General features: G+C 40.4%; 1 protein-coding gene across 8 annotated transcripts in view; it reads left to right on the forward strand.

Annotated features, from left to right (window-relative positions):
- BIVM (basic, immunoglobulin-like variable motif containing) overlaps positions 1–13,917 on the forward strand; it is a 38,537-nt gene that overhangs the window by 7,950 nt on the left and 16,670 nt on the right. For 6 of the 8 annotated variants that reach the window (XM_086330544.1, XM_086330548.1, XM_086330546.1 and 3 more), the window contains exons 2-6: positions 2,032–2,629; positions 6,381–6,507; positions 10,193–10,288; positions 10,786–10,890; positions 11,104–11,198. In XM_086330544.1, the coding sequence (XP_086186670.1) occupies positions 2,155–2,629; positions 6,381–6,507; positions 10,193–10,288; positions 10,786–10,890; positions 11,104–11,198 (898 nt within the window). In that variant the 5' untranslated portion in view covers positions 2,032–2,154. The remainder of the gene's footprint in view (positions 1–2,031; positions 2,630–6,380; positions 6,508–10,192; positions 10,289–10,785; positions 10,891–11,103; positions 11,199–13,917) is intronic. The other 2 variants (XM_086330551.1, XM_086330552.1) reach the window with 1 other exon arrangement.

Below are 13,917 nucleotides of genomic sequence, written 5' to 3' on the forward strand. Positions count from 1 at the left end.
AGGTCTTCCTTTTGTTTAAATCTTCAACTTCCTCAGATAACCTCGGTTGTTATTAAAGTTTGTTTTCTTCGCCAAAGGCTAGGTGTATGCCTGAAACTCAGTTTTTCCTGAGACTGATCAGAAGTTAGTTACTACGGGCTATAATTCATTGTGGTGATGCATGTAGAGTTTTGAGATGTGACACGACTGAGTGACTGAACTGGACTGAACTGAACTGATACACCATGAGTGTGTGCGTGCTAAGTTGCTTCAGTCGTGTCTGACTCTATGTGACCCTATAGAGTGTAGCCCTCCAGGCTCCTCTGTCCATGGGATTCTCCAGGCAAGAATACTGGAGTGGGTTGCTGTGCCTTCCTCCAGGGGATCTTCCTGACCCGGGGATCCAATCCCAATCTTCTACGGCTCCTGCCTTACAGGCAGATTCTTTACCACTGAGCCACCAGGGAAGCTTATATACCATACAATTCACTTACTTATTTATATCTATCTATTTATGTTCATTTCTTTATTACTTATTTTGGGAGAGCACACAGAGAAACAGTTTAAGACAGAAACAAGGCAGTGATACACACCCAGAGAGAAAAGGGTGTGGGCGTCTTCTCTAATGAGGAGGAGCCCGGTGCACCTGTTTAAAGTGTACAATTCAGTGGCTCTTACTCCATTCACAAAGTTGTGCATTCATCATCACAATCAGGGAATATTTTCATTCCTCCAGGAAGAAACCCCATCACTGCCAATCCCCTTTCACCTCACAAGCCCTTGCTGCTGCTGCTGCTGCTAAGTTGCTTCAGTCGTGTCCAACTCTGTGCGACCCCATAGATGGCAGCCCACCAGGCTCCCCTGTCCCTGGGATTCTCCAGGGAAGAACACTGGAGTGGGTTGCCATTTCCTTCTCCAATGCATGAAAGTGAAAAGTGAAAGTGAAGTTGCTCAGTCATGCCCGACTCTTAGCGACCCCATGGACTGCAGTCCACCAGGATTTTCCAGGCAAGAGTACTGGAGTGGGTTGCCATTGCCTTCTTAGGTAATCCCTAATCTAATTTCTGTCAGTGTAGCTTTTCCCAGTCTGAGCATTTCATGTAAAAGGAGTTACACACTCTCTGGTCCTTTGTCACTGGTCTTTACTCAGCATAATGCTTTCAAGGTTCACCCATGTTGTAGCATGGATCAGTATTTGGTTTCTTCTTATTGTCCAATAGTATTTCATCATATGGATAGACTACATCTTATTTATCCAATCATCAATTGATGAGAATTGGGTAGTTTCCTTTTTTTTTTTTTAAGCTATTATGAGTAGTACTGCTCTGGACGTTTGTGTGGACAGACGTCTCCAGTTCTCTTAGATATATTCCGAGGAGTGAAATTGCTGGATCATATGCTAACTTCATGTATAACGTTTAAGGAGCTGTTTTCCAAAGTCATTGGAGCATTTTGCATTTCCACCAGCATTGTATGAGGGTTCCAGTTTCTCCGCTTCCTCCTCGATCCTTATGATTATCTGTCTTTTTGATTCAAGCCGCCTGGATCAGTATGAGGTAGTATCTTACTGTGGCTTTGATCTGCATTTCCATGAAGGCTAGTGATGCATATATTTTTATGTGCTTATTGATCATTGCTACATCATCTTTGGAGAAATGACTGTGCAGATATTTTGCCCATCTTTAAATGGAGTCATTGGTCTTTTTATTATCCTATTTGTTGTTCAGTCGCTAAGTCATCTCCGACTCTTTGCGACCCCATGGACTGCAACCTGCCAGGCCTCCTTGTTCCTTACTATCTCCTAGAGCTTTCCCAAGTTCATGTCCACTGAATCAGTGATACTATCCAACCATCTCATCCTTTATTATCCTAAAGCATCATTTAAAAATAATTTTTAACCAGACAGATGGTCAGTGACCACAACTTAAGTGCACAGTAGTTGTGAAATAAATATTTATCGAATGAAGGCCTGTGAAACACTTAGAATATGTGTTTGCATTTTGCAGTGTCTAGTGGGTTGTTGATCTTTCTGTCTCCTCCCTCTTTCCTTAGGAGCCCATTTTTGCAGCTCTCACGTTTTTGCAGAATGCTGTAAACAATTGTCACAGCTGTTTCTCAAGAAATAGAAAGCGTGGCACCCTCTTCCTCACAACAGAACTTTCATAGTTGCGTTCAATGCCTAACGTTGCAGAAGCAGAAGGGGCAGATGATTCTGGAAATGGTGAGCACAAATCCGAGAGAAGGTCTCCTGAAGAAAGCCTGCAAGGTGCTGTTCAATCTTTCTGCACCCGTGCCTCCGGAGAACCCCTGGGTCCCAGAGGAGATGGTCATTATCCGTGGAGCTGTCCAGTGACCCACACTCGGGAGAAGATTTATGCCATCTGCTCAGACTATGCCTTTCTCAACCAGGCCACCTCAATCTATAAAACTCCAAATCCAGCCCGTTCTTGCCAATCCGATAGTACCTCTTTATCTGTGGCAAATAATTCCTCAAGGTACATTGGCATCTCGGCCAGTACGTCGGACATCATCTACAATGAAGAAAACAGCTTGGAGAACTTATCCAACAGCCTGGGCAAGCTACCTCTCGCATGGGAAATTGATAAATCTGAATTTGATGGAGTGACCACGAATTTGAAACACAAATCAGGTGAGGAAGGAGCCTGGATGTTCCCAAGTGAAAATAAGGAGAAAACAAGCAATATCACTTGTTTAAACTTGCAATTAGGCATATTTTCTTGCAGTACAGGAGACCCAGTTCAGGAAGATCCCCTGGAGAATGGAATGGCAACCCAGATCCCCTGGAGAACAGAATGGCAACCCACTCCAGTATTCTTGCCTGGAGAATCCCCATGGACGGAGAAGCCTGGTGGGCTACAGTCTGTGGAGTCACAAAAAGATGGGCACGACTGAGTGACTAACACTTTCATTGTGTTGTTTTTCATTATCAACTCAGGTCAGTCGCTCAGTCGTGTCCAGCTTTTTGCAGCCCCGTGGACTGCAGCATGCCAGGCTTCCCTGTCCATCACCAGCTCCCGGAGCTTGTGCAAACTCATGGCCACTGAGTTGGTATTTCATTATAGTTTTTAAAAATAACCTTGGGGGTAAGACACTTAGTTCATTAATGTGTTGCCATTGGAAATTTCAAACTTAACCCTTGTGTTTTGAGAGCTTGGGCCAAATCTAAGAGTGCTGTTAAACAGAAGTATTACAGATTAAGTACGCAGTAGTTTAGAAATGGGTAATGAGGTGGCTAGAATAACATAGTATTTCTGTTTCACAGCGATGTGAATTCATATTTCCCAATTAAGCATCTAGTTTTCTTTGTGACTATATAACAGTCTGACTTTTGTGTTGTTAAAAAGTTTTGAGCACTCAGCGGGGTGTCCAGGTGCCACGGAGTAGGTTATGCACTGCACAATGTGAGGGGGTGCAGAGTAGTCTTCACTTTAGCAATGTGGTAGGTCTGGAGCACATCCTAATGCCCTTCCTGTCTTTCTTTGGAACTCACAGTAAGACTGGAATTTTTTGAGGTAGGTCCTGTTATCTTCATTTTATAGGTGAAGGAATGGAGGCATAGAGGGGATAAATTTTGGGATACACTTGCACAGCTAGAAAGAGGCAGTAGTCAAGTTCGTATTATTTCTTGGCTTTTCGGATCATTTTGTAACATCTCTGTCGATCTGCTCGTTCATTGACAAAATCAACTTGTTTCACAGAATGTTTTGTAAATTTGTAATTCTTGGGGAGTCATCAGAATTTTACTTTGTGTCTCTATTTGTGGGTGATTGGTCTATAATTTTTTTTTTTGGTGATATCTGTTCAGGTCTCCTAAGCCGTGTTGGGAAGTGCTCTTTCTTCCTGTTTTCTGAGGGGTTTTCAGAGGGCTGATTGCAATCTCTAAGCACGATTGTAGAGCTGTCTTGCGTGTGCTGTGTGTGCTAAGTCGCTTCAGTTTGTGTCTGTCTCTTTGTGAGCTTATGGACTGTAGCCCGTCAGGCTCCTCTGTCCATGGGATTCTCCAGGCAAGAATACTGGAGTGGGTTGCCATGCCCTCCTCCAGGAGACCTTCCTGACCCAGGGATCACACCCACATCTCATGTCTCCTGCATTGGCAGGCAGATTCTTTGCCACTAGTGCCATTGGGAAGTGTTCTTGCATCCTGTTTTCTGAGGGGTTTTCAGAGGGGTAATAACAATCTCTAAATACAGTTATGGAGTTGTCTTGATTCCCATAGATTCTGTCAGTTTAATCTGTGCATTTCATCTACATTGCAAAGGTGTTCACATAAAGCTGTTCTAACAGTTCCTTGTCTCCCTCTAACACCTGTCGGGTCTTCAGTGATAACTCCTTTTCCATCCCTGATGCTGGTAGTTTATGTTCTTTTTTTTTTTTTTTCTAGAGGTGGGTGTATCAGCTTTGTTTGTCTTTTCAAATAACCAGCTTTTAGCTTTACTAATTTTCTGAATTGTCTGTTTTTGTTTCATCAATTTATGCTCTTTACTATTTTGTTCCTCTTATTTTGGGTTTACTTTCTTCTTTATTTTCTATCCTCTTGATGCAAAACTTTTGTGTGTAAGTATTAAATGCTCTAAAATTGCTCACCAAGTACTGTTTTGGGGCTTCCCTGGTGGCTCTGATGGAAAAGAATCTGCTTGCAATGTGGAAGACTCAGGTTCGATTACTGGGTCTGGAAGATCCTCTGGGGGAGGAAATTGCATATCACTCCAGTATCTTGCCTGGAGAATCCCATGGACAGAGGAGCCTGGTGGGCTACAGTCCCTGGGGTCACAGAGAGTCAGACACCACCGAGCAACTAACACTTTTACTTCGAGTGCTATTTTTGCTGCAGACCATAGATTTTAATACACTTTATTTTTAACTGTTATTTAATTTGAAATATTTTCCAATTTCCCTTATTATTTCTTCCTTGATAAATACCTTATTTAGAAGTACGCTATGCTATTTCCATATATTTAGGGTTTTTCTAAGTACCAATGTCTAATTTAGTTCCATTAGGGATGGAGGACATATGACCTGTCTTTTTAAATTTTATTAAAGTATAGTTGATTAACAGTGTCTTGCTGTTTCAGATGTACAGCTCAGTGGTTGGGTTATACATATACATATATATTTTTCAGATTCTTTCCCCTTACAAGTTATTACAAATTATTGAGTATAGTTCCCTGTGCTATACAGTAGGTCTTTATGGTTCCAGCTGGTTTTGGGTGCCAGATGGTTTCATTGTAGAGCATCTTGAATGAAGAAAAAGGATCTTTTTCCACGTTTGTTTTCTAAACATGTATCTCTATAATCTCTATTGTCTAATTTATGACTGACTCATGAAAATGAAATATTAGCTTTTATTTAATTTTTATAGCAGATTGATTTTGTTTAAAATGTAATACGTGTGAGAGGTTTTAAACTGCACCTAGCTAGGACTTTCCTGGTGATCCGGTGGTTAAGACTTTGCGCTTCCCATGCAGAGGGCGCGGGTTGGATACCTGGTCAGGGAACTAAGATCCCACATGCGGTGAGATTGAAAATAAAAATAAAGATATAAAGTGCACATAGCTATGTGAAATGTCCATGGTGTTTTAGTGAAACGAGGCTTGGATGTTAATTAATAATATTTTAATTTTTATTATTTTTTGACTGGGTGATCCACTAAATGGAAACAAAAAAGTATAAAAATCAAAGAGTGTAAAAATTCACTTTTGTCTCCCTTTGGTGAGGCTCCCCATTTTCCCTTCCCCTCCGTAGCTAACCACTGTGTTGTCTTTTGTGTCTTTTGGAGAATGTGTGTGGTGTCTGGGTGTCTGTCTGTGCACACATATATCTACTTGCACAGAAAGGAGACTTTGTTTCCCATTCTGGCTCCTGGTGCTAAAGTTGCATTTTAATAATGTACTTGTATGCATCATTCTTAATCCACTTTGTGGTCTCTGGAGGCCTGGAGCTATTTTTAAACATCACATCATCAGATTATTGGATCTGCTGCTTTTACTTTCTCAGCAGAGTAACGTTAATGTGGTTTTATTGTTTTATAGAAAGGATTCATTTTCTGGAAATTGGTCTCGTTAAATATTTTACCGTTGCTAATTTGGTTTTCTAAATGTGGCTAAGCATTTTGTGATTGATTCTTTTGCTAGCTAAGTGACTAGCCCAAGGATTAAAACATAACAACCTGATAGGAAATAACATTCATGGTTCTTTAAATGTATTTTTATTCTCTATCCCTTTCTTTAAGGCAGAGGGTATTCTTGAAGATACATACAGTTTTGAATATGTTTGTGAATAGCATTTTTAGACCTAGCTACTTTGATATTTGTTGCATAATTAGTTGTATTGTTTTGGGAGCTTACTTCATCTTACCTCATTTTTATACTCTTGTGTTCCAGGCAATGGAAAGAAGCAAGTTTCTAAGAAAAAAACTTCAGATAAGAAAGGAAGACATCAAAGGGAGTGGCCTCAGTATTCTCCTCTTGAAGATATTAAGCAGCGGAAAGTATTAGACCTCAGACGATGGTAACTGCTAAAAATTGACCTTTTTTGCCTAATCACAGTACCACTGTCATACCTAATGTAGTTAACAAATATTTCCTTAGTATCTCATTTTTGGGCTTCCCTGGTAAAGTGGTAAAGAATCCACGTGCCAACATAGGAGATGCGCATCAGGAAGATCCCCTGGACAAGGAAATGGTAACCCAGTCCAGAATTCTTCCCTGGAAAATACCATGGACAGAGGAGCCTGGAGGGCTCCAGTTCACGGGGTCCTAAAGAGTCGGACACGACTGAGCTACTGAGCACACACAGCGGTCCTTGTAAACTGGAAGTTAGATGTAAAGACATGATTAGATTCTGGTTGAATACTTGGGGGCAAGAACACTGTCTTGGTGACCTTGTGTCCTTCATACTGTATCCGATCAGAAAGTATGTGGAGTCTGCTCATTCGGGATTCGAGCTTCTAAGAGTGATCCCTGGAATAAGGGGGCCACAGCCTCAGCCACACTGTCAGGTCCCTTTCTTCCCTTTGCCGCCATCAGGTCATTACACTGTTGACAGTGGCTTTGAGCTAACATCTAGACAGCCATCAACTTTTCACCTAGTGGTTTTAACCAAACCCACTGATGACCCCTGCCTGAATCCTGTTATAAAATGGTGATTTTTCAAAATTCTCTCATTTCTTCTGCCTTTACTAACTGCTGCTGCTGCTAAGTCACTTCAGTCGTGTCCAACTCTGTGTGACCCCATAGACGGCATCCCACCAGGCTCCCCCGTCTCTGGGATTCTCCAGGCAAGAACACTGGAGTGGGTTGCCATTTCCTTCTCCAATGCGTGAAAGTGAAAAGGGAAAGTGAAGTCGCTCAGTCGAGTCGACTCTTAGCAACCCCATGGACGGCAGCCTACCAGGCTCCTCCGCCCATGGGATTTTCCAGGAAAGAGTACTGGAGTGGGGTGCCATTGCCTTCTCCGGCCTTTACTAACTGGCATTCCTTTAATGAGAACATCTTCCACTTAGCAGCTGGGACTATTTGGCGGCCATAACATAGAGTTCCTATTCTAAAGAAAAGGGTGTTTAAGTCATGATAGTTTTTAGGTACTGCTAACCTGTGATTTGAGGTTTTAAAAATTCTTTTGTGTGATGTTTTAGAAATATTAGATTTCTTTCTCTTATTCTATAAATATTTCTATAAATATTAGATGCTTTGCTGTGGGCTGAGTACAGAGAGGCAGAAAACAGGGCTTTATTCTCCAATCTAGTTGAGAAGAGACAAAAATGTAAAATATCTCAGGAACTTGGTCAGATGGTAGGTGGGAATAAACAACCAACCTGAGAGGAGGTGATGATCACTGAAATGCTTCACTGAGAAGCTGGGGCTTAAGAAAGGAAAACGAGGGGGTAGAGGGTCTAAAGGTCTTTGAATGGATGGTAGGAAAGTGTCTGGCAGGTTGGTAATGAGGAGTAGACTGGTCTGTCTGAAGTGAGGTTCAGAGCAGCTAAGAAACTTACCCAAGATCACATGGCAAATACATGATTGAAACTGAAGAGAATTGGACTCCAGAGTCTTTGTTCTTTCTTTATAACACCTTTCAAAGTCTATTGCCTGGATGTCAGGTTAAGGATTTCGAACTTTTTTCCGGGGTAGAGATAATCCACTGATGCTTTCTTAACAAAAGCATATTTTACAAAGCTAAACTGGTAGACTGTATTGAAGAAGTGACACAAATAAAAAACATTAATTTTAGTTTCTTTGGAGTGAGGTTTTATGCATTTTGTTCTGAATCCCTTTGACTTAGGATTTGTTATAACCACATATATGAGTAATTATTCTTAATAGTGTAACATGTAAGGCCATAAAGATTTGGATGAGGAAAGATAGATGTGAGAAATAATCTAAGGGGAAAAATTACCTGGATGACAAGTGTATTTCCTGGAGAATGTTACAAGGTTAGAGATGGAATGGAAAGACCCACAGAATGTCAGTAGAAGTTTTAAGCTGGTCATGAACAAGACTGGTAAACAAGTTTGGACTGATGAAGAAGTATGAAAAATCTTAACAGTCCCTAAGCTTGATCTTAAGGATTTAGTGTATAAGATGGAGGAGGGAGATTGAACCATGAGAGTAAGGTCTTTTTACTCCACTCCTTCCCTCAAACCCATGAAAACAATAACAAGAAAATGAAAAACAGGAAATCCTCTATCTTCCCTGAAACAAAGAAATAGCAACATCCCCAAACCGTCAGCTCTAATACATAGTCATCAGATCCCATACATTCTGTATTAACAGAGAGGAGATACTGAGACCTCATAGACTACTGCTGGCCTCGAACAATGCAGGTTGCTCTACATTTCAGGTGACAGCCCCGAACCATTTGGTGACTCTGTTAAATCTAGGGTTATGAGCCGTGGATTGAGAGGGGAAGAATCTGAGTTCTTTCAGGAGGTCCAGGTCAGCACTACAGAAATGCAGGGAGGATTGCAGGGGAAGACACTGTGCTGATTACTACCTGATTATCTTACCCCCTGTATGCCAGCTGAGGACACTGCCTCTAGGGATTTACAGGAAAGGTGGTGCTTACAGGAGGGCAGCACAGGCCACACACTTCCTAATTTCAAAACTTATTACAGAGCTACAATAACCAAGATGGTGTGGTACCAGCATAAACACAGACATAGATCAATGGAACAGAATTGAGCTTAGAAATAAACATTCACACAAATAGGCAAATAATCTTCTGCAAAGGTGTCGAGACCACAAGATGGGGAAAGGACAGTCTCTTTGGAAAAGAGTGCTGTGATATCCATGTGCAAAAGAATGAAACTGGACCCTTACTTCACATCATACACAAAAATTAACTCAAAATTGGTTAAAGACCTAAATGTAAGACCTAAAGCTATAAGATCCTAGAACATAGGGGACGATCTTCATGACTTTGGATTTGGCAGTGATTTCTGGAGTATGACACGAAAAGCACAGGTAGCAAAAGCAAAAATAGACAAATGGGACTACGTCAAACTTAAACATTGCTGTGCACCAAAGGAAACAATCAACAAAGTGAAAAGGGAGCCTACAAGCTGGGGGAAGACGTTTGCAGATCATGTATCTGATAGGGGATTGATATCCAGACAATATAAAGAATTCTTACAGCTAAAGTTGCTAACAGTCATACACGTAGCTCAACTAGGAGTTTGCATTGAAATTTTAGGAGCTGGCATCTAAATTTATATATCTGTAATTTTTTTCCATTCATTTGGGTAACATTCAGTTTAACTAGTCATACTTAGCCATCATTCTTAAAAAGCATGATTTATTGTTATGCATTTACAATGCATGCATGCTCAGTCATGTCGCACTCTTTGCAACTCTATGGACTAAAGCCCTTCAGGCCTCTCTGTCCATGCGATTTTCCAGGCAAGGATACTGGAGCGGGTTACCATTTCCTCTGCCAGATCTTCCCGACCCAGGGACTGAACGTGCATCTCCTGAGCTGCTGCACTGCCCGGAGTGTTCTTTACCATTTGAGCCAGTTATGCATTTATAATGTGTTCAACAAATATGAAAATACTTTAAATGAATGAATATTTAACATTGGTTTGAATGATCAAAGTTTTCATTATGCTCACATGCTCAGTTGCCATGAGTGTTCTGTTTTTATATGCGTATTTTGTGTTTATTCAAGTGAAGAAAACAGTCTTTTACTTTTTCAGGTACTGCATAAGCCGACCGCAATATAAGACTTCTTGTGGCATCTCCTCATTAGTTTCTTGTTGGAATTTCTTGTATAGCACAATGGGAGCTGGAAAGTAAGTTTGATAAGCTATCTCTAAACTCCAAATTCAGAAGTTCTTTGGTGTTGCTTTTGCTATGATGGAAGATTTTGAAATATGGAATAATGAAAGATTTTTAAAAATATTCTTTAAAAAATGTATTTATTGATTGATTGCATCGGGTCTTAGTTGCGATGCACAGACTTAGTTGTCCTGCAGAATGTGGGATCTTAGTTCCCTGACCAGGGATCGAACCCACATCCCCTGCATTGCAGGTGGATTCTTAACCACTGGACTGCCAGGGAAGTCCCTATAATGGGAGATTTTTAAGAACAGATTTTTTAGAAATTGGGGGAAAACTGCCATATTTTGTTTGAAACCTTTTAGCTAAAAATAAATGTAGGCATTGTTTTTGATAAGATAAAAATTTAAAATGTTAATAAAACTGTTTGCAAATGAGACAGTAACATTGAGACAGGTTGCATTTGCATATGATGGAAATTGTCAAATGAAAAGCCATATTTCTTTTGTAGTCTTCCACCCATCAGCCAGGAAGAAGCTTTACATATTTTGGGCTTTCAGCCTCCATTTGAAGATATTAGGTTCGGCCCCTTCACTGGAAATACGACACTTATGAGGTATGAAACCTGTGTTTAGAGGAAGACCTTATTTCTAGTTCTGCAAAATAATAATTCTGTAGGTGTGCATTGATAGTAAACCATGTATCTGACTGTTCAAACCCAACTTCTGATAGATATGCCAGGCTTGGGCTCTGCCTGAGTTTTACTGAAATTGGAATAGCACTTTCTTTGGAATTGTTGCTATGAGTGAGTGTTCTTGTTATTTTTCAGGTGGTTTAGACAAATTAACGACCACTTCCGTGTAAAAGGATGCTCATATGTTCTATATAAGCCTCATGGGAAGAATAAAACAGCTGGAGAAACTGGTAAGTAAATACATAGAAGATTTACACACACACAAAGTAAATACATAGAAGATTTACACACACCCATACACACACACACACACACACACACACAGGTATATGCTTTAGGATTTATCTCAAAGATTGGTTTTGATTCATGGGATATGCTGTAAACTCAAAATACAGTCTATCACTCTATCTAAGAGGAAATCATAATAGATAATATTAATATAGGGTACTTTTCAATGTACAGCTTAATATTTTTTAGTTCTTTCCCTCTTTGAATGTAGAACTTTTAAAATTTTATGGCATGTCATAAACACTGCTTTAGCACGGTGTGTTTTTTGGGCCCATGGGGTGTGTGTGTGAGAGAGAGGGAGAGAGAGAGCTTGCTGCTACTAAAATCCTTTCAGGAAGCAGCATGGAATTTGCACTTCCTCTTTCTGAAAGGGAATGCAAGGATTTTAGAATATTTGTTGTTAGAGTGGCATAAAAATATATAACAACAGGACAATGAACTGTGAAAGTGACACAGTTCTGTTATAAAAGGATCTTGGTTGTTACAGAGAATAATGCAGTCGATTCGAAGGATTGTGTTAGTTACGTGCTAGTTAAATAATTTGAATTATTTGAACATTTCCATTTTTAAAATTTCACAATCACCTTTTGAATTTATGATCAGAAACCTGCAACACAGTGTTAGAGAAAATGTTCTTCCGACACTTGCCAAAAGGGTAAGGAAGACTATTGAAGACTGTTGTAATGGGGAACTGGGTCATGGAGAGCAATCGGGTTCAACCTGAAACAACAAACCAACTCTCAAAGCGAGGGTTCCATGGATGGAAGGTTATTAAGAAGAGACATCAAGGGTCCTTGCTGAACCAGTCTAACAGGTCTTATCTCAGGCAGTCTAAGGGTTGGGCTTTAAGAGTGAAGGATAAGGACCTTGATCTGGTATCCGGGTGGGGGATTCTCTCAAGTGACTTTGGCAGAATTTTCGCTAAAACTGGATTCAGCCAGAATGGACACAGAATCCCAAGGTCCAAGCCTAGCTGAGAAGGCTCAGTGATGCCTTACTTGAGGTAGGATATATGTGGGCTCCAAGTTGGGGAATTTACAGTCAGCCTCCTCTTTGCATTTCTTTTTTTTTCATTTTTAAATTTTATTTTATTTTTTAACTTTACAATATTGTATTGGTTTTGCCATATATCAACATGAATCCGCCACAGGTATACATGTGTTCCCCATCCTGAACCCTCCTCCCTCCCCATACCATCCCTCTGGGTCGTCCCAGTGCACCAGCCCCAAGCATCCAGTATCGTGCATTGAACCTGGACTGGCGACTCGTTTCATACATGATATTATACATGTTTCAATGCCATTCTCCCAAATCATCCCACCCTCTCCCTCTCCCACAGAGTCCAAAAGACTGTTCTATACCTCAGTGTCTCTTTTGCTGTCTCGCATACAGGATTATTGTTACCATCTTTCTAAATTCCATGTATATGCGTTAGTATACTGTATTTGTGTTTTTCTTTCTGGCTTACTTCACCCTGTATAATAGGCTCCAGTTTCATCCACCTCATTAGAACTGATTCAAATGTATTCTTTTTAATGGCTGAGTATTACTTCATTGTGTATATCTACCACAGCTTTCTTATCCATGCATCTGCTCTTGGACATCTAGGTTGCTTCCATGTCCTGGCTATTATAAACAGTGCTGCGATGAACATTGGGGTACACGTGTCTCTTTCAATTCTGGTTTCCTCAGTGTGTATGCCCAGCAGTGGGATTGCTGGATCATAAGGCAGTTCTATTTCCAGTTTTTTAAGGAATCTCCACACTGTTCTCCATAGTGGCTGTACTAGTTTGCATTCCCACCAACAGTGTAAGAGGGTTCCCTTTCCTCCACACCCTCTCCAGCATTTATTGCTTGTAGACTTTTGGATCGCAGCCATTCTGACTGGTGTGAAATGGTACCTCATAGTGGTTTTGATTTGCATTTCTCTGATAATGAGTGATGTTGAGCATCTTTTCATGTGTTTGTTAGCCATCTGTATGTCTTCTTTGGAGAAATGTCTATTTAGTTCTTTGGCCCATTTTTTTATTGGGTCATTTATTTTTCTGGAGTTGAGCTGTAGGAGTTGCTTGTATATTTTTGAGATTAGTTGTTTGTCAGTTGCTTCATTTGCTATTATTTTCTCCCATTCTGAAGGCTGTCTTTTGACCTTGCTTATAGTTTCCTTTGATGTGCAGAAGCTTTTAAGTTTAATTAGGTCCCATTTGTTTATTTTTGCTTTTATTTCCAGTATTCTGGGAGGTGGGTCATAGAGGATCCTGCTGTGATGTATGTCGGAGAGTGTTTTGCCTATGTTCTCCTCTAGGAGTTTTATAGTTTCTGGTCTTACGTTGAGATCTTTAATCCATTTTGAGTTTATTTTTGTGTATGGTGTTAGAAAGTGTTCTAGTTTCATTCTTTTACAAGTGGTTGACCAGTTTTCCCAGCACCACTTGTTAAAGAGATTGTCTTTAATCCATTGTATATTCTTGCCTCCTTTGTCAAAGATAAGGTGTCCATATGTGTGTGGATTTATCTCTGGGCTTTCTGTTTTGTTCCACTGATCTATATTTCTGTCTCTGTGCCAGTACCATACTGTCTTGATGACTGTGGCTTTGTAGTAGAGCCTGAAGTCAGGCAGGTTGATTCCTCCAGTTCCATTCTTCTTTCTCAAGATAGCTT

Source organism: Bos grunniens, chromosome 12, assembly GCF_055505025.1.
Source record: "Bos grunniens cultivar Pamir isolate PY7600 chromosome 12, Bosgru_T2T1.0, whole genome shotgun sequence".
Taxonomy (NCBI): Eukaryota; Metazoa; Chordata; class Mammalia; order Artiodactyla; family Bovidae; genus Bos; species Bos grunniens.